The sequence below is a fragment of the Corapipo altera genome, unplaced genomic scaffold (genome assembly GCF_003945725.1).
Source record: "Corapipo altera isolate COAL_440 unplaced genomic scaffold, ASM394572v1 75, whole genome shotgun sequence".
Lineage (NCBI taxonomy): Eukaryota > Metazoa > Chordata > Aves > Passeriformes > Pipridae > Corapipo > Corapipo altera.
Genome location: NW_020884887.1, coordinates 4200786 through 4228679, shown reverse-complemented (window position 1 = coordinate 4228679; position 27894 = coordinate 4200786). Strand labels below are relative to the sequence as shown.

The 27894-nt window shown below is 44.0% G+C and overlaps 1 protein-coding gene across 1 annotated transcript; it reads right to left on the bottom strand.

The window, feature by feature from the left end:
* Positions 1–129: 129 nt before the first annotated feature.
* LARS (leucyl-tRNA synthetase) lies at positions 130–27518 on the bottom strand. The gene is made up of 32 exons (XM_027643391.1): positions 27434–27518; positions 26417–26535; positions 24593–24680; positions 23880–23960; positions 23295–23435; positions 22018–22179; positions 21233–21345; positions 20824–20887; positions 20243–20310; positions 19655–19880; positions 18494–18581; positions 18326–18402; positions 17666–17719; positions 16833–16973; positions 16075–16152; positions 15067–15152; positions 14911–14976; positions 14733–14815; positions 13965–14103; positions 11572–11784; positions 10573–10630; positions 9765–9828; positions 8954–9137; positions 8630–8720; positions 7658–7798; positions 6971–7111; positions 6777–6887; positions 5822–5932; positions 3708–3812; positions 1728–1823; positions 1221–1353; positions 130–442 (listed from the first exon to the last, which is right to left on the bottom strand). The coding sequence occupies exons 1-32, from the start codon at positions 27437–27439 to the stop codon at positions 237–239; spliced, it is 3534 nt and encodes a 1177-aa protein (XP_027499192.1). The 5' UTR covers positions 27440–27518; the 3' UTR covers positions 130–236.
* Positions 27519–27894: the final 376 nt, after the last annotated feature.

Here is a 27894-nt window from a genome sequence, read left to right as displayed (position 1 = left end):
CAAAGCTGGAAAGAAGAGTCTCCACATTAACATTCAGGGTAACTGTTTCAAGAGAAGCTAAGAAGGTTCAGAGGAAAATAATTTCATTAAATCCCTGTTTAAAAGAGCAGGGGGAACTCACACGTGAACTCAGGTTGGTTGGGGTGGGCTTTTTTTTAATAGAACAAATTCTTTGTTTATTACAGATGCTTCAAAGTCCCTCCATGAGCCTTCCTCACTGCCAGGTACGTGCCAGTTCAGTGAACCAGGTAAACAATTGTGTCCCCAATGTCCCTCGTCAGCCCGTTCTCGGTGACACGGACGTGCCTCTGGGCCAGGTCAATGTGGAAGATGGCTTGTTCCAGGATTGGAGTTTTCCCTGCTTCCTCTTTGCCAAGGACTGGAACACGACGGGGCCCAAGCACGGGATCATCAAACCTCATCAGCTTCACTTTAGAGAGATCTGCACAGAGAGAGGGGCTGGTCAGGCCACGGGAGCTGCACACAAGTTAGCCAGAGCAATGCCTACCCCTTGGGACTTCCACACCTGCTCCAAGGAAGTACATTCTGTTTGGAGTAACAGTCATCTTAAGGTTTACACCAATACAATGATGTCCCTCAGTGGTTACACAGCAAATTACCAGCAGAAATGGGGAAACCCCCACCATATACCAGCTCCCAATACCACACTCCAAGCACTGAATTTGCCTTATCTGGCTCGGGACAGCTCTGAGTAACTGAACAGTTATTTCTCATTTTCTGAGGAATGAGCTGCAGAGACTGGGAGGAAGAGGAAGGTCAGAGTTGTATTCAGTACAATTCCCTATTAAAATACACACTAATAAAAGACTTCTAAAGCAGTCCAAGAAAAATCCTTAGGAAGCCTGCGATCCTTCAGCCAAGCCTTCCTGCAAGTACAGCCTTCCAGCCCTGTGCCCAACAGCACACTGACACCTTCTGGGAAGAGACAGAAGGAGTCCCTGTTTCATCTCCCTTGTTTTCAGGAAAAATTCCTCTGCTGCCACAAGTTTAAGGATGAGGACCAGACTTCCCTTTACACCCAGCTCACAGTGCTTCAGATTGGTTTGATTCTCAGTCCCTGCATCTTTCACCAAAACACAGCTCTGTTCCCATTGCACCTATTGCAGCAGCACAACCTTCAGCAGCTCTCGCTTCCACTTCTCTCCTGGAGATGTTGGTCTCACCAGGTGGGAGAGCTGTACACCTGTGCTAGTGGTTACCTTTGATTCCTCTGTCCATCTTCATCAGGCGCCTGATCACGGTCTCTCTGTTGTCCCCTTGCCTGATGTCCATTTTTGTGGAGAAGTGGCCGTTGGAGGGCTGAGGGTTCACCAGGAACACAGACACACCAGGCTGTGAGAGACAACACAGACCTTAAAGGAGAACCTGTGCTTGTGATCCCTCAAGGGAAACATGAAACTAAACCCAATAAACATCTGCTGTCCGCAAATCTTCTGGGGGATAAACTCCCTTTAGAACTTGCCCCACAATGCAGGATGCCAGCACTGCCCCAAAGCTAAAATACAGCCCAGAGTTCAACAAGGGTTTAGGACATATTTAGGGAAATCAATGACATTTTTACTGTTAAAAGAGCTAGAAATATTCATACACAATGAACAATCCTGTCTGATTGAAGTTCTTAAATGGTATACTCACTTTTGTCTGGGTTTTTTTTAAGTTTTAAATTAAGTTTTTAAGACTTCCACTATCTGAATTTCTGATTTTACCTCAGTTCTGAATACAGAAAAGGGTTTTCCAGGACAGCAGTCTTCTTTGATTTTATCTTCTGCTTCAGAAGCAAACTTCACTTCAATATGATCCAGCTGTAAAACGAAAAAAATGGGAGAGGAGGGAATAAGCAGGAGTTTAATGGCTTTGGAAGGAACAGCAGGAGTTACAGCCCCATCAAACAGCTGTTCGTGTAGCGAAATGGAAAGTAAACCTGCACTGCCATAAGGCAACAACAGCACACCTAAAACCATAAAATCTTGTTTGGAGGGGACTGGAGTGTCACCTGCTCCCTGTGTGAGGTGCCCAAGAACCCACCAGTGAGTTTCCAAGGACAGGGATCCCCAGAGACCCCCCAGCCTCTCTGGGTGGCCTGTTCTGAGGATACACTGCTGTCCCCACAACATTCCCCCAGCCTCACAAGCTGCACCCAACTCCTGGTCACTGTCCCTTGTCTGACTGGCAGCCCACCACCTCAACAGAGGTTGGCTTGGTCACCCTTAACTCTCTAAGCAGCACCAGCTTGCTCTGAAATCTTCCCCTCAGGCAGTCTTCACAAACCCACAGCCTTCAGGTCATGCTCTCCAGGCTCCCCCAGACCCTCTCATGGTCCTCTGCTCAGCACCACCTGTCCCCAAAGCCTTTGTGCACTGCTGGAGGGTGAGGGGGGCACAGCACTGACAGAGCCCAATTCAGACTCAGCAGAGCTGAGGGGTGATTCCTGACTTGCCCAGTCATGTCCTATACAGGTAACTCCCTCCAATGTAGGTCAGCACCCAGTGTGGCTCGTTGGCAGGGACAGCACAGTCACACCAAGCTCCCATTAACCCTGAAAACCTCCCAGTGAACCCCAGTTCCCTGCAGCAGAGCTGATGGCATGACTGGGAGTCATCACATGGGCTGAGTCTGCACTGGGGCAAAACCTGACAACTCCTACTCAATTTGTCCCACATGAAAGATCCCCTGTTTAACAGCTGCACTGAGCCAGTGCTCCCACCCTCAAGTCAGTGGGGTTTGCAGATTAACAGATAGTTTAAAGTAAAAGTTGTTGCTCACTCTTGACTTTGTTCTGACATGGGACAAGCCCAGCAAAGTCACACTTGTTTCACACTGTGCACGTTACATCAAGCTCTGCAATATATGAAAGAGGTTCTTCACCCACAGGGTGGCTGGATGCTGGAATAAGCTCCCCAGGGCAGTGGTCACAGCACCAAGCCTGGCAGAGTTCAATGGTGTGACTCTTGGGAATGGGTGCAGGGCCTGGAGTTGGCCTCGATGATCCTTGTGGGTCCCTTCCAACTTGGCATATTCTGTGATACATATTTTCTAATTCTTGTAACAGTTGCTTTTGGTTTGGGCTTTTGGGGTTGGTTTTTGATTGTTTTAGTGGGGTTTTGTTCATTGGTTTTTTTCTTAAACACCACCTGCTTGAGTTGCCCCTCATTGCCGTGTTTCCTATTAAACTAAATTCTGTTCCTCATATGAAGCAGCAAAACTGCTACCAGATTGGACCCTTTTCACAGAGCACAGTGTGAAAATCCCTTACCAGAGCCTGCTGCAGAGTCAATGTGCCAGGGTAGGAGCCAAAAGATTCTGATCATTCTGTCTAGTAATGCCTTGAACCATCTCCTTCTCAATTCCTCAGCTGGAAACATGTAAGATACAGGCTGGCTCAGAGAAAAATGTCTCTTCAGAAGTTTCACTTTACTCTCACAGATACATCCAGTTCTGCAGTAAAAACCAGCCCTGTTTTCTGGGACCATGTTTGTGTAGTACACACCTACCCCTGTGTCTCATGTCTAGATTGAACAGATTTATACACCCTCATTTGACAAAAGGAAAGAGAAAGTTGCTAAAAAACTGTTACTTGAGCAATGTACACCCAGAAGTTAACATAAACAGGCTTAGAGCCTTAGGGAAGGCTGGTCCTCCAGCTATCCCAATAAATGCTGAGTAGTGGGTGCCAAGTCTGTACCAACCTCCAGGGAATTTGTCAAATAGACAATGTTCTCCATGAGCACTGCACGCTCGTCAAACTCCAGTTCCAGATCAAGAACACGTGAACCATTCTTCTCCAGGTTTTCCTGTCAGGGTGGGAAGAAAAAAAAAGGGTATTAAAAAAACCTCTAAATGCTGCAAGTAAAATGGTGCTTCGAAATGGCAAACTATCCACATTAGTCATGAAAAGAACAGGCTTGTAAATCCGAGAGCTCTCTGCTGGCACAACACTAACGTTGGAGCAATAATTTTCTTGTAACAGGGCTTCTTCTGCAGGGAGTTGGTGACACTGATGGGAGGAGTAAGAGCAATTAGAACACATTTTTAATATAGAATTGAAAAGGTGTTTGACATTCACAGTTATTTATAATCCCTACTTAATGCGCAGGTTGAGAATTCACAAAAATCAGTCAGCATTTCAGTGGCATTTCACAGCAGGAAACTCAGGCTTATGACCCAGTTTAAAATAAAGGACGAGCCCACAACACCTGGACGTGCTCACAGCAGCCGTACAACAAGTTCTCTGCAGGGAAATAACAACCACTTTGTATGTTAACATAAAAGTAACTTAATTAGTCCAGAAAGCCAGCAGCAACAGTCACAAGAGACACAGTATTAAAGGCAATATAAAAACCACGCGTATTTTTTTTTTTTTTTTTTACTAAAACAGAACTTCCTCTTCAGAGTTTAATCTGCCCCTGCCTGGCTCTCACACGCTGAGCCAGCTGCCTCCTTTGAAGCTCTGCTTTGTCAGCCTCAGCATGGTTGTGGTTTCCTGGTTTCCTCATCAGTTTAATGTGAAAGATTCCCTTTTAACATGGAACTGCTTCCTTTTGTAAATCACAGAGGTTCTCCTACATTTCAGCCCTCCTCTGATGAGTGGGAAGCACAAGCAGAAGTGCTTCTTCTGGAAGTGCTGAATAATTGGTTTCAGACAAAACCACTCTGATCTGGGGAGTCTGAGGTCAGACGTTTCCATGTCTCTGTGTGAAATTGCTTACTCTCTTTAAAAGTGAAAGGATGGATTTTGGGTAGACCTCAGCACACCAGCCCCTGTGAGCCCCAGGATCACTCACTGCTGCCAGACTAAGGACACCAAAACCCACGGATGTTTCTGCCTTAAATCCCAGGACTGAGAGCTTGCCTGATCTTCCTCAGCTGGCTCAGTGGATCCAATACATCCCTACAGCTCTTACAAACTTAAGACAGGAAGCTGCAGAGCTGCCCTGTGCTCTCTGCTCCTCTGAAGGCTTCCAAGCTCCCATGAAAAGGCAAAATCAGAGTAATCCCAGGGAGAGGGCAAAGAGCATCTCCATTTAGAACACATGACAAAGCTTTTAAATAGAAGACATTATTGCGTGCATTTCAAAAATCAAGCTAGAGCTTGAGGAGAAAAAGTAATTTTTTTTTTTACACTCATTAAGATTTTTTCCCATCACTAATCCCTCCCAACTTCTACAGATCATGAGAAGTCAAAGAGGTTTTAAGTCCCACTCTGTAGGACCCCCTTTTTTAAAATTGTGTGAATTCATTGCTTCTTGGCCCTTGCTTCTTGCTGCATTGAATTTTTATTGTGAAAGCAAGCAGAAAAAAGTTCCTTTAAAAAAATGGAAGCCAAGATTTTCAAAGGCTTCCATGACTCAGGGAAAATAATGGAATATCAGAATATTAAGTGATAAACATAAGAATTATACACAAAATCCATAATTCTATTTGAGGCTCAGAACAGTCCCTTTTTATCTCCCTTTAAAGTACTGCAAAACTCTGGCCTTGATCTTAACTTCCAATTTTATGTCTCCAAAGCAACACCTGATTCTCATTTCATCATGAAAAACTGGAGAAGTCAAATATGATAAATTTAAAATGCAGAGGAATCCAGGTGTGTTTGAAGCACCTGCAAACACCAAACCTCAACCAGACCCTGAGCTCACCTGGGCTAATTCATGTAGAGACATTTTTATTATGTAATTCTTCCAGAGATGTTAAAGATGTTTATAAACAAACACGTGAAGATGCCAAATAAGCAAAGGGCAGGAGGGAGACACTTCATTGACCAAAGCTTTTCCTGTACCAGAACTGTCTCTCTGACACTCACCTTCACCATGGCAACAAAAGGCATCACCTTCTTCATATACTTCTTCAGTTCTGGCAAGGTGTTCAGCTCACTGGCAATTACTTTATTATCTGGAAGTTGACCTCCACTGACCTAAACACAGATGAACAACCATTGAAGAGAACAGGTATCATTAAAAAAACTTGCCCTTTAATATCATATACCCTCCCTGCTTTCCTATAAATGCCAGCAAGGTTTATCAGCATCATTGATTCCACAGATAATTTACTCATCCTTTTGAAACATCAGCCTAAACAGCATTTAACACTAATACAGAAAAAAAGCCTATACAATGCCCAAAGGTGAATATCCCCAGAACTCCACATGAAGAATATTGGTTTATCTCAATGCCAAAAGTTGGAACAGTCAGGACTCCCTAATCTATCAGCTACAACCCAGGTGTATTCAAGTCCAGGACAGTTCATCAGGACCCTAAAAGCCACTCTGAGCTGTTTCCACATGTCAGAAGCACAGATCCTTCCGCTTTCAGAAAGGATTATTTCTTCTTATGATTCATTTATTCCGTTTCAACCTATTTCTTGTAACACTGCTGAGTGGTACACACACCCATTCAAGGATCAGAACAATGCTTCTAAGCCCACTTACAGAGTAAGGAAGCATTAGTCTGTCAGTCAACAGTGTTTCCACAGAAGTATATTTGGGAAAAAGAATATTTTAAAAGCTAATCACTTACAAATTAAGAAGTAACAGAGCACAGGTATGTTTTTACTCAGATTGTCAAAACCAATAAAATCCGACGGTCCTTGGGACATTTTCATTAAGCACCAAAACTTACTGTACAGTTGTAAAACCATAAAGAAAATTAATCTACTGAAATCATTTGGTAACAAGTTACAGCTTATAAATTTTTTGCAGATGGAAAAAGAGCCCCAAAAAAGCAGGGAAGCAGGTGAAGGGAACAGGAAGGGACGAGCACCTGGAAGTGCTTGCGCAGGACAGACAGCGTGGTGTGCTGCCAGGGAGGGTAGTTCTTCGCCACATAGATGGTACAGTGAGAAGGTTTCTGGGCAGGCTCTTTAGTGCTTTTCTGAGGAAACAAAAAAAATTAGGAATGAGTCCTTAGGAATTACAGAATTATTGAGCACACACACTTAAACAGACAACCCTCACCTTTCCTTTCACAGGTGCCATGTAGCTCTTGAGGCGGAGCCGGAGGTCATGAGCTGCTTCCATCAGGTACTGAGAGGAGCGAATCAACACCTCATCCACGGGCCCTGCTGCTGGCCAGGAGGCTCTCATGATGGAGTCAGGCTTTGGAGAGAGGAAGCAGAGACATGCACTGGGGTGAACCCACATTATCAGGTGGGTTTTCCAACCATTACAGCTTGATTGCAAAGTGGAGTTTGGACAGTTCGGACCTCAGGGAGTGCCCACCTGTAACTAGGCTGTAAAGGAGTGAGCACACAGCCAACAAGCACTTCTTTGCAAGTGTGTTCAGGACTATGCAATCACAACTGCCATATGGCTACAGAACTCCATCTACAAGCAGAAGCCACTTAAAAAAACAAACAAAACTAAGTTTTATGCATAAGTGTAAGAATATTGCATTGTTTGGCTTAATTTGAGATCACCTCCTTGTCAGTAGACAACCAAAGAGACTGGTATTAAAGTTGCACATATCATCACAGCAACAGACAGGCTCCCTGCAGTCACTGCCCCAGGGACAAGGAGCCATTCTGGCTCTTTGGATTCTGACACGTTTCTTCTACTTGCACATGAATAACACCTGACATGAGCATTACTGAAATCCAGCAAGAGCTTAGGTCTGAATCAATGACAGAACTGAAGCACCAGTACCTTCCCCAGCAGGGACCAGATGTGTTCACAGAGGTGGGGGCAGATGGGAGCCAGCAGCAGAGTCTGCACCTCGATGAACTGGAACACCAGCTCCCTGTGCATCCCCTCGATCGCCAGCTCCCGGTACTTGTCCTTTGCCGCCTGAAACACACCAGAACAGCCATGAGCCCTCAGCTGCCAGGGAGAAACACTCACACACTTCTGGGCTCTAACGCCTTTACAGAGTGAGCAGCTTGTAATAATCCATTATTGAGTTCTAAGAACTGTATTTTCCTGACGCACCGGAGTGTGAATCTGCCAGTTGGCCCTCGGATTTTTGCATTAATGCAGTACTTAAAAAAAGTGTTTATTGGCACAAACATAAAAGACAAAACCATCCACAGCTGTGTATCAGGTGCTGTCATCCCAAATAGCCTGCATACAGATACTAATAAGGACTAAGAAAAAGGCAATGAATATGATCTATCATTACACATAATTCAGCCTATTCAATCCTGCTCCTGAGTATCTCAAAGCAGCCACATGAAGGAGTGTCTGTAATTCGTTAAGTGGAGCGGCACAGCTCTGCAGACACTCTGGAGACATGGTTTATGGAGGATATCAAAAAGCACTCTGCTTCCAAACAATTTTGTTGATGAATTATCTGGATTTCTTATGAAGAGTTCCTTATTACAAAGGAGTTAAAGAAAAGCAACAGTTTTTAATAGTGTCCTTTTTTAAGCAGCTTTTTGCTTGTACTAGAATATCAGACTATTTGCAGCATCACATTTGTCTTCTTCTGGACATTTGTAAACTGATGCAAGCAGACCTCTGCAATTCCAGATTTATTCCACTGAAGTACTCATTTCTTGGCACAATTCTGATTCCAATTCAGCTGTATAATTAAGGATCAGAGACAGCAGGATCAAAAGAAATCCACAAAGTAACAAATAGCAGGTGCCAGTTTCTTACACCTCAGAAGAGCCCTCCTACCTGAAACTCAAAGAAGCCAGTTTTCAGAGCTTCCTTAAACATCATCTTCTCATAATTTTGTTCTGTCTTCATTATGCCTGCATTCATCTCACTGGGGAGGGAAGGGAAGTGACAACATCACTATTGCATAGTCTGCCCCACATAATGGCAATGTTCTGTAAAACACTGTCACTGTCACCATTGCAGCCCAACCCCATCACCTGTTCTGTAATGTGCTCTGTTTTATGGAATCCATTAATTTGTAGAGAAAAAAAAATAACTACAGGATTGCTCCTTGCAAGGAAAAAAATGGCCCAAACTGTACTGTTAACCTTTGTACCATACCTGGCAAAGACTCTGTCATTGAAGGTGTTGGCAGGGCCGCTCCTCAGGCTGTCTCTGTTTGCAATCATTTCCTTCACCCACTCCACCCACGTGTAGAGACGAAGAATCCCAGCATCTGCCATGGCTTCCACGAAGTTGGCATCTTCCACAGTGTCTCCAGCATCAGCCAGGGCCAAACGCATCCCTGAAGGAAACGGGATCAGCTACCGTGGCTGGATGATAATGGGTGCCCTTAGCTGGCAGATATCTGTGGAGCCCGGTGCCTCCTGCACCTCTGACAGCTCACTTCAGTCACAGTTAATAAATGCAAAGCAAAGTCATAAACTGCCTGGCCAGCCAGAGATGCCTCAAAGGAGGCATTTCATCTGGGAGAGGCACACTGCCCTCCTTGGGAAGGGACCAGACAGACACTAGAACCAGGAGAGCAGCACAGCCACTGCCCAAAATACAGGAGTGTGGAAGAAGGAACGTGAGCACTCATGGATACACAGTGCACAAACATGTACACACCCTGTGCTCACAAACAGCATGTGTCTTGTGTTCTGATCTCTTAAGTGAACATAGAAAGATGAAACAGGCCCTTCCTGGAGGGCTCAACCCCAGGAGCAGCTCCTGGCTGACCCAGGTGTTGTGCTAACATCCCAATCTTCCAAACAGAGTGCAGCCTTTCAACAAGAACAGGTGGTAAGTGGCAGATTTATTGCCATTCAATACTCCAATAAACACATTCCAATAAAATCCTTAGAGCAAAACACTCATTTTAGTCATTTTGGCATAATTGACAATCAGATGCAGGTCAGAACACACTCACCATCTGCAGAAAACTTGTCAACAGCTTGAGTGAGGGTGAGGAAGTTGCCTGTCGATTTAGACATCTGAAAGAAAGAGAAGAGTTTGTTTTCTCACACATCCCCTGTGTTGGTGGATAAGCAAGACAGACCCAACAAGGGTTTGGGTAAACCATTTTTTCATGAATCACAGCAAAGAGCACGTGGTAAATCTGAACAAGGTCTCACAACAAAAGCAGACTGAACTCTGCAAGCACCCAGCACAAAAATATAACCCCAGAAATACCCTAAATTAAACTTAAATACCACTTTAAAATTGGCATTTTCAGCTCACTCTTCATTGATTTTTCACTAAAGACTCTGCTAGGGGTTTTTGTTTTGTTTGTTTGGGTTTTTTTTATTTTTCCCCATATCAGACAGTCTCCAAAGCCTAATTCCTGAGTTTAGCCACTTTTAATTCAACTCACTGTCAGAACTTGCACACATTAGCAAGTTATTGGCACAAACTCTTTCCTCCCACTGTACCTATTTCAGTGCTTTACAAAGCTGAACCTCAGTAAAATAAATCATTCAGCATTCTATATTACCCTAAAACTTAACAGACATGCACTGAACTCTTTACTAAACTGGCAAGGCTACACAAGAGCTGACTTAAGTGTTCCATAGAATCAGAAGAAAGGTAGGTCTTTGATTAATGAAAAACTGGAGGGCACCAATGAAGAAATTTCAGTATTTCCCCCTCTTAAATTCCAAGAAGAATTTTCCAGTCTGGCTGGCAAATGCCTATTCTGACAACACAAAAGCCATGTCATACATGAAACCTCACTGTACCTTTTCAGAATTGAGGAGCAGATGTCCATTGGCTCTCACAGCTACTGGCCATTTTTCTCTGTTTGAAGACAAGATACAAAGCATTTGGCCAAGTAAACACATTTTCTCTTTTTTAAAAAAAGAACAAACATTTTATGTTCCAGTTTGGGATGAATGCCTTAAGTGGAATCTTCAAAAAGATACCTAAGGGCTGTCTTAAAAATACTAAGGAGTGTCTTTGAAGATGAAAAGAACTGCAATATAAGGGCTAGGAATTACCATTGCTGAAAGGCAAAGCAGGGAGCAGTGCACCTGCAATTCTAGTTCATTTATCTCACCTCCCTCTATTCAGATACATTTAATTTAAAGGCAGGTGACTGGCACTGCCCAAGAGCACAGGACAGCACTGGGTCCACATATCTCTACCCACAGAGGAAGCAGATATCAAATTCCCCACAATCACCTTTATAGAACATCAGAAACCCACTCTTCCTATATACAGTTTTATACAACCCTTAAACAGAGGTTCAAGGGAAGGCAAACAGTATCTTCATCCTAAAAGCACCATGTGATGGACAAAGATTCTCAACCTAGCACAGTCAGTGGGAATGCATACATATATATATATATACATATATATATACACACACATATATGTATATATGTACACTCGCACTCACACATATATATACACGCATACCCACAGTCTCTTTTAACCATCCTTGAGAAGGAATTAAGAAGAGTTAAAAAAGTCATGCAAATTCCAGTGCAGGGATACAGTTCAACACTGGAAAATCCACAGGAGGAGATATGGCAGAAAAAAACAGGGGAAATAATGGTAAAACCCCTCCCATTTCAGTAACTTCTACTACAGACAACTGTATCCAAGCTGCAATATGAAAGAGCACATTTTCAAACTAATTCTGAATGCTGTACAGTCCAAAGGCAATTAGCAAATGCAGTGGAACTACAAACTCTCCAGCTTTGCCTCCTGCACACCTGCATCACATCCCAACTTACCTCTGCTCTGGCCACATGGCCACATGATTGTAGAGGTAGTATGACAGATGATTTGGAACAAGATCTTTGCCAGAAACTCTGAGATCCACAGGATACCAGAATTCAAACTCCTCCTTTAGCTTATCCAACTTTTCTTTTGGAATCTCAGTTTTAGGAAATGGAGCTGCCTTGAAGAAGATGTAATCCCAGACTTCTTTGCTCATTTGATGTGCCCTGCACAGAATCAGTCCCACATTGAGATGTCATAGAATCATAGAATCATAGAATAGATTGGGTTGGAAAAGACCTTCAAGATTATCAAGTCCAACCCCTGATCCAACTCCAATTACTATATCATGGCACTAAGGGCCACGTCCAATCTCTTTTTAAAAACCTCCTTTCACACTCCACAGCATTTTGTACAAGGCAGCTTAAATCTGTTGATCCATTCTCACAACACACTCCATGTGATCAGCAAACACAAACAGGTCCTTTGCCTGAGATCAGATGAGGAAATCCAACAACAGAAGCAAACTCAGAACTGCTCAAGCCATGCCCTGCTTAAACTGCCTTTTGAGATTTCACAATAAAGCATGAAGACTCCCATAAAGAAAAAGTGATTAATAAATAAGGCATAATCTTCAGTGTCCTGGAAACCCCATAATTTCTTTCCCATCTGTCACCCCCAAACCTCAGCACCACCATAACTGAACACTGAGAGCCCATCACTAGCACGTATCCCAGGGCCATTCCTTCTGGCTTCCATAGAAGTCAAAGGGCAGGAGGCCAGGAGAGAACTGCTGTACAATTCACCTCCTACATGGAAAACATTCCCACTTTGAATGGAATGAACAGTTAACATCAACATTTACTACAAGGCACATCTTGCCAATTACTAGAGGCAGGATCCACAATTTTGAATGAGAACACTGCTGAGATGCAACTTAGACCCACAGCTCTGCAGCCACTGGGCTGCATTAACACATATCCTTATTTATACAGAGAAACTTTTACTCCTGGCTCCTCAGAACCTCAGTGGAATGCACCAGATACTGCCTGCAAGCATTCCAAATTAAACACTTTCAAACTGAAGTTTGCTATGTGTTAACATTTGCTAAGGGGCTTTGGCCTGTGCTGTGCAGAGAGGAAAGTTCTGGACCCCACATACCTCCAGTACACATTAAACAACCACCTCAAATGACGGTCCATACCACCAGCCTAGAATAAATCTTACAGGCACTGATTTACTGGTTTGGTCCTGGTAGCTCTTGTTCTAGGCTTTAAATTCCTGTGCTGTGACTGAGCTTGTGTTCAGTGCCAAATCTGTTGTAACAGGTGAAGGTGACTAACATGATGGGCCATAAAACCCCTTTTCCTTCACCCCACGCAGCAAGTCCCAGTAAAAAGCATTTGCCAAATCTGTAAGATGTTATCTACTCACATAGGAGTGCACTCTAATTGTCCATTCTTAATTACATCAAATCTCTAATTCAAGGCTCAGGATGCTCACTTCAAAGCTTGTTTCCAGACATGACTAGCTCATGGGTAGCCTCTCTGTAATTAGAGAGGTCTGAGCCCAAATGACAGCCTTGCCCAGTCTCTCAGACCTATTTCTCTCTGTAAGAATCAGAATCTTTACTTTGGAAATGGTTTTCAGATTAGTTATAGCATTGAGTAAGAAAAGTTTCATTTCCAGTGTGTAAGCTACTCCAGAAAGCAGTTAATAAACCACATAGAATTAGAGCAGAACACTCAAGGCACAATAGGAAGTGATTTTTTCAATTCCAGCCTGAGCTGTATTATCTCATCTCTCTGATCTCTATCACTGAAGTTCACAACCATTCCAACCAAAAGGTCACAGGGCAGCCTTAAGAGGTTTTTTGGTACAAATGCCTCCCTCCCTCTTAACTCTGAAGGCTTCCACGTACAACTTCTGCAGAAGAGATGGTTCTAAGCTTCTAAGAGAGTTACCAACATTTAATACAGTGCCAAAAACTAAGTGCTAATTCCTGCTACCTCTGTACACTGCAGCCTACAATTTGTTATAGTGCAAAGCAGCCTCAGTAAGCAGAGAGACCTCAGCAGCCACTGAAACCAATCACTCAAACACCTGGCAAGAACCATTTCAAAGCAAGTCAAACAAATATTGAAAAGTGTGATTTAATCTGCACACAGTTCTGCTTTCAGAAGCATTTCTCCTCCTTTTCTCTCACACTCCCCACCACACTCCTTTCTTTCCTTATTTCCCCTCTGCAGAGCTGCTGTAACTTTGCTCACAGGAGGTTAAATTTAACAGCAATGCTTTTTAAACACAAAAGCAAAGATTCAGGCTCCTCGGCAAGTCTTTGTGCAGAGCAATTCAGGAGATAAGCACATCCAATTAAAAAGAGAACTTAGTGGTTCACTCTCCTTACCTGACGCCCAGAGGAGATTCTCCTTGGCCCCTCAGGTTCCCTCCCTGTAGCAGGTGAGCCACTGTGTAATAGGCCATGTAGATGGTGGAGTCAGAGAGAGACTCTATCAGCCACTGCTCATCCCAAGGCAAGCGGGTCCCTGGACAGGGGGAAGGCAGCTCTCAGGTACAGTCAGCACCATCCCGACCAACAGGCACCACTCTCAAGCACACATAAGCAGTTTATGACTTTCAGGGGAACATATACACACACATATATACATTAGTATTCATGCTCATGGTTTTAAAAGTAATGGTTTTAAAAATTAAACTACATCTGAAAATTTTACTCGAGAGCAAACACTGGTTTTGAATCAGTCTCCTGACACAGCTCAGCTCCCAAACATTTGCTGGGGGTTATAGTGCACTTCTAACAGCTGTCCCAGGTCAGGCTACACAAGATGAAGGCTAGTCAGAAGTTAAGGCCAACACCCAAGAAATGGTATTAGTTCCCTCTCCTGAGGTCCCTTCCAAATCAATGGCCCAGATAAAAAGCTCCCAAGATGCTGCAGATTCCCTGTAGTAATCCAAAAATAAACTCAGCCCTGGCCATGTGCATTTCCAACAAAGCATTCCTTCTCTGGGATGCTGGGCCAAGATGCAAGTTGGATAATGCTGTTCCACACTTCCCTATACCATTGAGGATGCTAGACAGCACTTAAACCCTCCAAATGAAACAAGGACTACCATCCTCATGAAGCATTGAGTGAGAAAGGAGTGTTTTGCCTACCTAAGCCATATGTCCTGGAGCAAGCATGCTCTTGTAGCCAACCTAAAGTAGCTTCAAAATTTCTCCTAGTCTCTTCACAGAACCTGTAAGAAAGAAGTTCTTACTGCTCTCAGCCCTTTCGGACCCCACCAGCAGCAGCAAACAGCCACTCCCCATCACAGCCATGTCCATAACTCACGTTTCCAGATGATTCAAGCACTCTGAGGCCTGTTTCTTCCAGTTTGCTTCACCATAATCTAAATACCTACAGTCAGGAAAGATTCACTGTAAAAAAGCAATCCAGAAGTAAGATACAGTTGGAGTCACTTTATAACTACAGCTTTACTTCACTTACCACTGGTCACAAAGGGCCACGACACACTCATCAGCAGATCTCGACATAACTTGTTTCTCAGGTTCCATATAAATCATGGCTTCATTCTAAGAGTTGAAAGGGCAGTGAAGGTGGAGATTTAAGTATTTAGCAAAGTCTTGAAAATCCTGACAACTTACTAAAAAGCATCTCCTCCATTCTAATCTGGTTTATGGCATTTACTGCATGGCTCTTGTCCCTGCCCTGGCTCTCTGCCTCAGTATTCCCCTGGGTAAAATGAGGCAAGGCTTGACTGTGCTTCTCTGAGGTACCAGCTCACAGCATTTTGTACACACTGTCTCCATGCATGAGGAAAAGGAGGACAGAAGCACAAAATAGTCCTCACTGACTATGCCCCACTGATTGAAACAGCTCCTAGAAAACCCCAGGGGACAGAGAGAGGTGGGGAAGGTAAAGGAAAATTGAATGCTGAGCTTCCAATCTACCTGCACACAGCACATGTGCTGAGGCAGGGTGAAGGGTTACATTATAATCTGGACACAACAACGCTGCAACAACAAGGGAATAACAACTAAATGACAGAAGCCTCTCCCACTCCCAGCCCTCATCAGGAAAGTCTGATTAGAGTGGCATTACAGAGATGCCACAAATGCTGTTCATTTACTGCTCTCCCTTCTCTGAAGGATGAGCAGCCCAGCAATTGGGAATTTGCACATCATACATCCCCTTTACTGCCTTGAGACTTAGAGTTCAGATCCTACGCTTCCAGTACCCTCCCAACTATATTAAAGAATAAATAAGACCACCAAAACATGTCCTAGGCAAGGTGATGGGATAAGGCAGGGAATAAGAGGACTAATTAAGCTACTCATCCCATTCAGCCTAAGAGCACCAGGTCCTTCTCTGAGCAGTGTTCTGTGCTCTGCAGAGGCCCAAAGCACCCTGAGGGCTGCAGAACCACACTGGGGGTTTTCCAACCACTGTAAAAATGGACAATTCAGCAGCAGCTATGTGCCCACTGTCACATACCTTATCCACCATCAGCTTCTGAATGCATTTCTTGACATCTTGAACTTTTTGTCCTTTGAATTCATCCACCAACATCACCTGTAAAAGATGGGTCACAGGACACAATTTTTAAAAAATTTAATAAGAAATAGGTGCTCTAACTCTTTAGATCAACAGAAAGAAGTAGCAGGTACCACAATCTTTGACATGTAAAAAACAAGAATATGTGGGGGGTTTTTTTCATTAAGTGTAGCCATATTTACCCAAGAAGAATTTGTACACACATCAGCATTCACACAGGTGATGGAGCATAAAAAGTCAGAAATAAAAACTATTGCCAGCTGAGGAATACAGAGAGATCTGCACAAGTAATGACAGGAGGAAAAAACAAAACCAAAAAAGCTCAAAACAAAAACACACACATAAAAAACAAACCCAAACAAACAACCAAAAAAACCCATCCACAGCAACACCTTGTTCTTTTCATATCATTCTCCCAACCAATACTTGTAACAAAATGGATCAGCTCCCCAGAAGGTGACCACTTGCTAGGAAATCAGGTTATAAATCTCGGTTTGCACTCATACATTCCTCCATTCTCTTTCTCCAATTCTGCATCACTCTTCCAACTGCAGAACCTGGCTGCAGGAGCCTAAATGAAAAGTGCTCTGGGGAAAAAGGACAGTCTTCCTCTTTCTTGCAGTCTTTTTTTTAATTCTTTATCCACTTCTTTTTTCCTAATCAAACTCAGCAAGAAACCACAATCTTTTATTACTTACTCCTTCATAGAATCCTTTCAGGTACACTCTCTCCTTGGCCTCTGCAAGCTTCTCTCTGTCATTCTGGCTCTGGATTTTGAGCTCATCACAGACAAACGGAGCACAAAGGCTGCCATAGCCCGGGATTTCAATGATGGGCACCTGGGAATTAACAAAGGGCTGTTAAACCCCATTGCAGCATCCAACACAAACCAATTACACAGGGCTTATGAAGTATTGGTGCAGTTCCACTCGTCAGCCAAGAGTTCCTGGCAGTCCCCAGGGTGGCTCCTGAGCTGCCCAGTTTTATCTCCTGACATGACACCAGTACCAAGCTGTCCCAGTACTGGAGCTGGTTTGTTGAACCAAGGGTACTGCAATACACTGGGATGGCTTTTTGGGATTGCATTTTCTAATGAAAACTGACTCAGCCCTGAGGCTGCACTAACAGTGAGGGACTTCAGCTCTTTGCATAGGACAGATACATTCATAATCTGGCCATTAAGGCTCAAAGGTGTTGGGTTTTTTTTTTGTTTTTGTGGTTTTGGTTTGTTTTTTTTTTTTTTTTTAATCAACCAACAGGTTATATTCCATCTTCCAAAACAACAATTCCCACAAAAATTTTCTCTCTGAAGTACAGCATAGAATAACAAGCCTTGGTTGCAACCCCTAATAGATCAAATATCATAACTACAGGAAAACAAGAAAAATTTACTCTAAGCTTTTCAGCTCTTTCAGCTGAGGAGGACTTCAAACAGAAATTCTGGAAGAGGCAGGCACATCTCCTGGTTCATTTCTCATCCGTGAGCACAAGGTCCTGTGTGCTGCAGATGGACACATCTGGGTGCACTTACCGGCTCGAAAGGCAGGACCATTTCATCTCTGATGCCATACTTCAACCTCAAAGCCTTGAAAATTGGAAGGGAAAAAAAAGCAATACAGATAGAAGAAAAATATTCTATTTATTATACAGCAAACAAAGCCACTTCCTTGCCTTCTCACCATTTCTCACACCTGAGTTCAATCCCCATCTCATTTCCAGGTGATTCTTTGTCGTAAATGTCTACATTTTTAAGAGTGAAAAAACTAATATTGCTCTACCTTGAAAATGAATGGACGAGAATTTAACATTCAGGGATACCTGTTCAGACACTGATGTACTCTTGCAGTTGTAATAGCAACAGCTACTTTGAGTCTCATTTGAAATTCAGACAGAATCTTAATCTCATCTCTGGAAGTAATTCCCACAACAGAAATTCATTTCTGTCTCACTGGTACTCTTCTCTACCTTAACATGCAGCACAAGTTATGTAATTCTTGCCTAAAACTCAGACACGAAGTCTGAGAAAAAAAACCTGAACCATCCCAGCTGGTTTAAACTTTAACTACTTTGATTTCAAGTTAGAGATGGGAAAATTCTAGTTAAATTGAGTTTCATTTTACCCACTGGATATCCACTTTTGACCCTCTTCACTATGGAAAGGAAACAGAAACAAGTCAGTTAACTGACTGACCTGCTTTTTTTTCAAGTCTCTCAGGGCTGCAAAGTCATCTGGAGAGTCGGAGGGAACACTCGTCACCACCCCGGTTCCTTGGCAAAGGAAAAGATAAACAGATGAAAAGATTAGTCCACACATTCTGAATGCCCAGTGTCCATCCAACAGGCTCTGCTGTAGAGTTACCTTTATCCTCCTTGATGGTGAGCATGGGCAGGGCATAGATAACCTTGTAGGTGGTGAACGGTGCCGAAAGTGCAGCACCAAGAATCTCCTGAGCAGGACAAAGGAACAGCGTTACAGTAAATCAGAGGGTTTCAGCCTAGCTGAGCAAGCTCTCCTAGCTGCTATTCTTCACATTTTCTGGCATTCCTTACACATTACAAACAAATAAATATGTTATACCTATACAGTTAGGCAAGGAGGAAGTACAGAAGGAAACCTGTGGTACCATTTCAGACAGTACAGACACTATTTACTCATAGAAAAGTCAAATACTGACAAAGAAACCTAAACTACTGGCTTGTAGAGTTTGGAAAACACAGGAAGCAGGAGGAAAGTTTGTTTTCAAATATCTGAAGCACATCAGCATCAAGGCAGGAATGACTTAGGAGCCAGTGTCAAAAGCTACATTAAACCAAGAAGGAAAAGCATATTGTCAAGGTATTTCATGCACTGACAGGAGGCAGTCTAGATGTGGCAGCTGTCTTCTGTCTCGCTAATTTGCTTGAATTCACATCATGTCTGCTAACAAAGGAAGAAAAACTGAAGTATTTTCTACTTCATTTTTGAAAGCAGGATCAAGAAAGACAGTGACAAGTTGTAGCGAATGGAGATTGAGGGATGCAAACAGTTGAAGGTCCTTTGGATCAGGATGAACAAATGACTACACTTGCTCAAAGCAAACAAGTTAAGGACAGAGAATCTCAAAACCACTGACATCCAACTGCTCAGCTAAGAAAGCTTCATTCACAAAAATGTACTGGAACTGTCAGCACCAACAAAAGCCTTTTCCACATAACCCTTTCCAGCTATTAGTTTTCCCCCCTCCCTTTCCATTCACTCTTCCCAGCAAGTAGAACAATGTTACTTAAAACCATCCCTTCACCAAGTCATGCAAAAGGAGGCAATAGGAATGCATTTGTCCTCAGGTAAGTACACCAGGTTACCCTCCCAGCAGCAGCTCTGGCTCGAGTGCCAAGGAAGCTGCCTGCTGCTTGCTTTCTTAGCCACTAAACACTCCAAAATTTCTGTAATAGCTCCTTGTATTTGGAATTAGACCTCCACCATCACCTTTAAGCCTCAGAGGAGCAGCTAAGCCTGCCCAGCACACTGCAGGATGCTCACCTCTCCCATCAGCTCCTTGACCACAGGCACGACCCCGTTGTCCTTGGTGAAGCCCTGGTAGGACATGTTGCGGGCAGCGCGCTGGGTGCAGATGAAAATGTCCCCGTTCCTGGTCTCAAAGCCGATGTACTTCATGTCTGGGCGAAGCCAGCAGTTGGTCTGGCCAAACATGGTCTCTGGCCTGAGCGTGGCAGCCACCAGGAAGATGTTTTTTCCTCTCAGGCCACTGGGGGGAGGGGGAGAAGTATTTGGTAAGTTACCAAACCAAAAACATTCCAGATCACACAGAACAGGCTGTTAAGCCAATATCAACTTGCAGGTAACGTTTCCTAAAGGAGGAAGTGGGTCATTAATTCTTTGTGAGTTTTCCATTTTCTTTTTTTTTTTTTTTTTTTTTTTTTAATCTCCAGTTTGAGTTCCACATAGAGACAGGGAATAGAGCAGCTCAAAGCACAGACCAGGTCATTGAAGAAAGGGAAATAACCACGTGAAATTAAATTCTGCATTAGGCAAAACAGACTCTTTAATTCAATGGTCAGTTCTGGCCAGGAGACAGAGCTTATCTGCCATTAAGAAGTAAAGACCTACCTCAATTTTGCAGGGTAAGGATCCAACACCTTCATTTTTATCAGCGTGTACTCTTGAGGCCCAACACCCTACAATTACCACAAACAGTGCAACAATCAATAAGTGACATTGACTCCAGCAGGAAAGAAAATAAACCCTATTCTGTAGGAACCTAATCCAAACACTATTTAAGGTACTGATGCTTTCCTCAAAGTAAATCCTATTTCCATCCATATGAATGGCTCCTCACTAAAATGCAGACTGCACAGAGATTATATTGTATTCCTACATCTAAAAATTTGTCAGACACTGTCTCAGCAACATCTGAGTTAACAACAGCTTGTTTGTTTTAACATGACAGAGTGATGCTGCTGGCACAGATTGCCAAAGAATCACAAAAACAAGCTACAATGGAAAATACTATCCATAGTTCCAGACAAATCTGCTCAGGAGAGGAGTTCTCTCAATTTTCACACGCACTGACAACTGAGACCCAGTGATTCTGCACGTACAGACTCGTTTTTGCTCCAAGATACAATTTATTTTCCATTCAGTATTTAAGCTCATAAGCAATGCATGAAAATGTCAAGTAGAAATATTACCTCTCCTGTTTGCCTGTCATGATCCATGCAAGGCTGTCCATCCTTAGGAGAATAAATTGTGTATCTAGAAAAAGGTATATTTTCATTTAGCAGTGAGTACAATAAAGTGCAGAGCAAGAGGAAAAAAATAAAGCTCTTTGGGAAAGAGTTCAGTTTTTGCAAGAGCATTTAGTATTGGCCCTTTTTTGCTCCGAGTTGGTCCCCATGGAAAAATTAAACCAGGAACACAATTTCACACACTTTGCTGGCACAACTACACTTCACCATGCCAGGCAGAGCACCAGCAATGAAAGGATTCTGGTTTCATATGAGTGAAAAACACGCTCTAGAGACGTGTCACAGGGCTCTGTCTTTGGTAAGCTGAGCTTATCCACACTCCTAATAAACCCAGACCTGAGGGGAAGCTTACCTTTTGCCAAACTTAATCTTATTTCTCTCCTTTAATGTCAGGAATTGCCATCGTACAAAGGAATCATAATAGGGATTGACATTTGTAGTAATGAAGGAACGCCTCCAGTCCACCTGGAAATGGGCAAGAGGCTCCAGTAAGTAAACACAATCAAAAAATTAAAGCAATCTCATAATAGCAAACTTATTATTTTAAAAATAAAAAGAATTTTCTCTCCAAAAAGACAATGCCAGTACGTATCCCACAAAGGTTGTATGCTTAAACATGTTTTTGCCTGGTCTCTCAGAGCTGAGATGTCAAAGGCTTGAGGCCCCTCCACTGACTGGGAATTTTAGAGGTTTTGTAGTAGTTTTAACCAACCACTCAAACTGAATTTCAGCACTGCCTTGTTTCATCATCTGTACCTATCTTCATTTTTAAAAATCTGTTGTCAGCAGGACAGGTACCGTTATTTAACATCACATCATTATTCTTCCTAAAACTACTGTCAGTACTGACCACAGACCAGTTATCTCACATGGGAACCAGAAGTCATAATTCCTTTAGTTGACAATTTTCCAGTTGAGACCACTGCACGGGGTACAAGCTCTAAACATGAAAGCATTTAATTATCATCCCAGACTGTGAAAAGGTTGAATGAGTAATTCCATAAATACCAGAAACATTTCTAGAATAATGTTGGTATTGTGCAGAAAATCTCCAAGGAGAAGCAGCACATTCACAAACACACTAACAGTACAGGTATGGCTGCCTGTGTAATTGAGATCTGGATTTCCAAGAGTCACCTTTAATCCCATGCTCTTCAAATCCTGGACAGCAAGGGGAGGGAAATAATCCAGCCAGTGCTCAGCTTCAGAAAAACTGACCACTTCTTCATCAGAGAGGCCCAAAGACTTCATGATGCCCCACTGGTATTTGGAAGAGCCAGTCTTGGCAGCAGCCTTGCTCTAAAAGAACAACTGGAATCAGGAAGAAGTGCACAGTCTTGTACTCGTGAGAGCATTTTGCTCTGTTAATGTTAGAGCTTCCAATTCCAGATATACAAGTTAATACAAATATTCTCACATTCTCTCTCTAGCAGTGAAGATAAATGATTAGTTTCCATTCTACAATCTTTCCTACCTTGTACTCTCTGCACACTCCCTAACCCCCCTCTTCCCACTCATTCCATGCCAATGTCCAACACACTTGCAGCAGCTGTGCCACGACAACCTGGCAAGGAACGGCCCATTCTTGCTCAAACCCATGGGTGTTTGCACCACAGAAAGGTGGTGAGCCCTCTACCACACCCTTGTACCAAAAACCTTTGCTGCTGTCACTTTGTTCATGGTACTTTTCCCAGCTGTTGTCCTTTAACTATCTCCTGTCTCTCCCCAACAGCAACTCCCTGCCCGCGGGAGCAGGAAAGGTCACTCCTGTCACACAGAGAAACCCAACACTGACAGCAGGACAATCTCTTCAGCACACCTCAAAAACATACACAAGAACATCTCTAAGCTTTTCCTCTAAGCTTTTCCTACACTTGATTCTTCACCTTGCTTTTTGATACTCCCAAAATCCTAAATCTCATTTAAATACCTGGTAAGCCAAAATGGTTTAGATGATTTTACTAGAGCATATCTAGCCAGAACTGGCTAGATACCAATTTACAAGAGAATAATCAGAACTGTAAGTATACACATCCCCTACCTCTGAAAAAGTAGGGTTATTTCCTACGACCTGTTTGTGAATGTTTGGTGAAGGGTTTAAAAAAAAAAAGGGGGAGAAAAAAAATGAGAGTATTACTCTGGATGATCTATTTTTTTTCTTTCCCAAGAAACTATGAAGCAGTGCACCAGCTCACCAGTAAGGGCTCATGCATTACCCATGGTATCTCTGGAATCATGCAGCTGATGCATTTTTTTCAAGTCTACTTTAAAAATACCCTGCTACCTTGGAAAAAACAATGAAAATCTTTACATCACGAGTTTCTGTGAGCCCAAAGGAGGAAAATACTGCAATGCACACTCTGAAGCTTTGACAGCACAGCTCTCACTCCAGGAAGGCTTGGTTTAAACTTTACCTTTTTGCCTTTTGCTTTGTCTTTGATGATAATTTCTTCTTCTTTTTTACCAGAATTTTCTTCCTCTTCCTCCTCCTCATCAGGAAATTCCGGTGGGCAGCCATACAATTCCATTTCTCTTTTCAGCTTATCTGCACAAGCCTGAACAGAGTTATTGGGAGTGTGTCAGCACCTCTCTGGGCACTGGCTGAAATCACAGCCCAGGAGTGTGTTTTACTGATAACACTCTGCATTTCACTACAATGCTTTAAACTTTTTCTGGACCTTGTATTAACTTCCAGGAGATCCTGCTACTCCCAGAATGCCTGCCAGGGCAGGAACAGGATTATTGTGAGGATTTTCTCGCAAAAGAAAACGTACACCAGGTAAAATTTAGTTTTAGAGCATTTTATCTTCTAGGAAGTGATGAAATACAGTTCAAGCACAACACATCTTTACAGCAAATTCAGGTTCCAAATCACACTGTCCTGATGAATTTTTAAATAAACTGAGGTGATGTTGGGGATGGACAGTAAGCAAGGCTCCAAGCAGCCTTAGGGATAAAATCCACCCAGAAAAGATCCTCAGCAACTGCAAAGCTCTCACCTTGATGGGCATCCCTGTGCAGTGCAGCCCAAAGGGAAACAGGCAGCTCTTCCCCTTCAGCCTCTGGTATCCAACTGCAAACTACAGACAGGGAAAAAGGAACAGCTGAAACAGGAATGGCACAGGGCTGAGGAAGCACCTTCTCAAACCCAGCTGTGATTCCTTCTCTAACACACAGCTATGGACAGACAGTGAGTGCAGGCACCCAGCTGGGGAGGGAATTCACGACAGGAAGGTGAAACTGGAGCTTGGTACTGCCTGGGCTGCACAGGCATGAGCTTGTCCAGCTTCCAGGCTGACCAGAGAAGAATGGGAGCAAAGAGATGGATGTCATGGAACCCCACCCACTAGTGCCCCAAAACCTGCTCCCACACAGGCCACAGAGCACAGCAGGCACAAACAAGAGAGACAGTCAGATCTCTTGTGAAATTTGAAGTGTTTAGCAGCACCTCCCAAAAAAAATCTCATTTGAAAGAATGAACAGAGGAAACACCTGCAGCCCCATCTCCTCTAATTCAAAGAGCCATGAATGGCATTTCCCTTCAGCCAGCAATATTCCCACTGAAAATATGGGGGGGAAAAAAAAGTGTAATAAGTCATTACTGAAGCTATAAAGGAATTAACAAAGCATTCTGTTAGCTTAAAACTGAACTACAAAATCAGCATTTGTTCTGGGGCAGTATTTAAAGGTATCAGCAAAGGAGAATATTTACCTCACATTTAGATAAGGAGAATGTGTGTCCCAGGTGCAGGCGGCCGTTCATGTAGGGGTAAGGAAATGTAACAAAGTACTTTCCTTTGCTGAGAAGTCAAAGAATTAAAACAATCAGCTTTTAAAGTGACCATCAGACAATGCACATGTAAAACAGGTAACTGGAATGTTCAGTTATCAGCCCACAGTGACATTAAAATATTATTTTCCTGCCAGTAACACGAGTCTTTGATTTTACAGAGCTGCTATACTAACAGGCTTTATCCTCTTAAAAAAAATCCTAAACACAAAAAAAACCCCTCAGAGGACTGGCATCACAAAGAAATGTTGAAATGGATATAACGTGTTCCCACAGGTAATAAATTCTAATCCTGCTTCTGTAAATTAATTACTACAGAGGCTTAAAGTCATTTATTTAATCTCCCACTGACTGAGTTCAGATTTTAAGGGCACACTGTAAATAATCACTCCTTTCACAGGGATGTATTGTTGCAGGGTATTTCAAAGATATAAACATCATCTTAGTTGCTTTGAAAAGTCAGGTTCCAACGACATAATACATCTTTAGGACACTGAGTTTCTACCTCTACCTTTGCACTCTACTTCACACCTTGTCTCTTCCTTTCACACGCTCCCACTGATCTATAAACATGCAGGAATAAAGGCCAAGTCATTTGTTTGCTTGCAAAAATTACAATTTAAGAACCTGCCACCTGTTACACCAGTTCAGTTATTATCTTGGTTTAGTCTGACTTTCCCACACAGCAAATAGTAACCTCATACTGCCAAGGTCACTGCTTTTCCAGGCAGAGATCTTCCCAGAGGACTAATTCCGTTCCCCCAGGCAGCCCCTCCACAGTGTGAAAAGCATGGATCGCACCGATCCCAAGGGAGCCATGCTCCCAGGCACACTGCACATTCCCAGGGAGTAAATGAGTTTCTTAGGGATGCTCTAGGGCAGAAATAAAACCAAGACTTAAATGGTCTTTCCCAATCCTGCAGAACACTCTCTGCACCTGTGAAAGGCTCTTCCTCCCTGCAGCTCCGGTCCATCCCCTCCTCAGGACAGAGCCAGGTGACACCTGCCCGCTCCTTTGGAGACATTTCAGACAGCTGAGAACAATTGTGGAACCAACCAGGTGGGAGGACACGTAACCCAAGAGAGAAGCACCTTCTACACCAACACAGCAGTTCAGCAGTATCTTACCACAGGAGCAGAAAGCCATTATCAAAGCAAAACAGTAACCAAACCCAGCACAGGTGGAAGGCAGAATGGTCTAGAAAGGACCAGGATTAGCCAGGTGATACGGCAACTCTGCATAGTTCATGTAAGAAAAGAAATCACAGCCCCTCATCTGAGGAACAGTAATGGTTCACATGTGGTTCCTCCACTTCTACACAAAGTACAAGAGGTTGGCCAACAGCAGGACCCATGATTTTGTGTAATACTGTTCTCTCAGCCAAGCAGAGCAGGACACACCCTCCATCAGAGTGAAACCTCCCAGTAGTGAGGGCATCACACTGAGGAACCTCCTCCAAGTGTACAAATCACCAAAGAGAACCTGGATTTAAAACCACAGAGGGCACAGACACTGCCAAGGAATGAAAGAGCTTCTCTTGTCCCTGCTGGAACTTGGCCACACACATACTCATCTGCTTTACATCATCAACTACAGCAATGCCAACAATATGTGAGTGAGTCCCTACAGAAGAGCCAAGAACACTGCTCACTGCAAAGGGGCCACTTTTCCCTCCCCAGACTTTAAATGGAAAAACATTTCAAGCAGTGAAAGAGAAAACCCGCAGAAAAATCACACAATGGTACCTCCTTTGGTCCTTCCTGTCCGCAGCATTGATCTCAAACACCCGCTCATGGTCCCACTTCTGCTGGATCTCTCTCTCAATCTTCTTCAGGAAATCCACCTTCGCTGTCCCTTTACGCTCCTGCTCAACAGAGAGGGGGAAGAAAAGTCTGGCTGTAGAAGTTCACAACCACAGAGCTGTATTCACAATCACAGAACACTCCTGAACCCCCCTGGGTTCGGGTGAGCGCTGTTCTGGCTCCAGGGCACTGCAGCACCGCCCCGGAGCAGAGCAGCAGCGGTGGCTCTGTGCAAACCTGCACCCTGAGCTCCACCCTCCCAAAACAGGGCCCGGGATCTGTATGGAAAGGGTTAACAACCCTTCTCCAAGGCAAAAGAGGGACAGCAGCTGAGTAACACAGGAATACACTGATCATCTTGCCAATAACGAACAAATTCAGTGGGATCTGAACCAGGAAGACAGGACAGGATCATACAACTAAAAACACCCCATGGAATTCCGTTTTATTCCAGAGTCTCCATAAACTCGATTTGATGCTTCTTCCTCTTGCTACACCTAAAGTGGGAACAGCACTCCCCATGCCAGGAGGAGGGTTTGGTAACACTCTAATTGTACTTCACCGACAGGGTTCTTCAGGTAAAGCATCCCAAGTGATTTTAATTAAATGCTTGTTAAATAGCCCTTCTCCTTATTCTTTTATAATGCAACATATGGTAAATGCTAAAGAAGCTTGTTCTTTTACCATAAAACATATGGGAACTGTTACGGGACACACGCACCGCAGATTCCGCACTCATAAAGCTTGAGGACTGGGCTCTTTTCCCTCAAAACCAAGACACTCCTAAGACCTTTACATGAAGGGACCGCGACAGCCGGGCAGAGGGCCCAGAGGGGCCTGTGCGAGGCCTCTGCCCGACGGCCGCGGCCCCGAAGAGCGACCCCGGGGCGATGTGCGGGGTCCCGGCAGAGCCCAGAGCCCCCGAGGTTCCCCCGGGCCGGACACCCCTCACTCACTCACCGCCATGTTGCTGCGCCTGACGAGGCCGCGCGGGCCGTACCAACGGCGGCACGGCCAAGGGGTGGGACTAGGACCGTACCACGGCACCGGGCGGGGGGAACGCGGGCCTTTTGTAACGCGAAGGCAGTGGACCGCAGCTGAAGGAGGAAGGAAGGGAAGGAGGGCAGGCGGGAGAGCAGGACGATCACCGCTGTCACCTGTCCCTCGCGGAGAAGGGGAAACAAACCCGGCACGCCTCTCGGGGTGCGCTCCTGCCAGGCCGATGCCCCTTTAAGAGCGCCCCCCCCCAAGATGTCGCCGCGGGTTCATGTGCTCGCTCCACCGAACTTGCTGGTTCTCCCTGACCCTCGGGTCGGGCTTTGGGCCGTCGCCATTGGCTGGCGGCGCGGGGCGGCGGTGCCTGATTGGCGGTGACGGCGCGGCCCCGCCCCGGCCGTGCCCAGCAGGCTGCGCTGCGGGCG

Excerpts from the sequence above, each read along its gene's own strand:
- LARS (XM_027643391.1), bottom strand. Across the intron at positions 18,582-19,654 it reads TCAAGGAGCTGATGGGAGAG|GAGATTCTTGGTGCTGCACT; the intron begins GTGAGCATCCTG and ends TGTCCTGCTCAG. Across the intron at positions 9,829-10,572 it reads TGCTCCTCAATTCTGAAAAG|ATGTCTAAATCGACAGGCAA; the intron begins GTACAGTGAGGT and ends TCTTTCTTTCAG.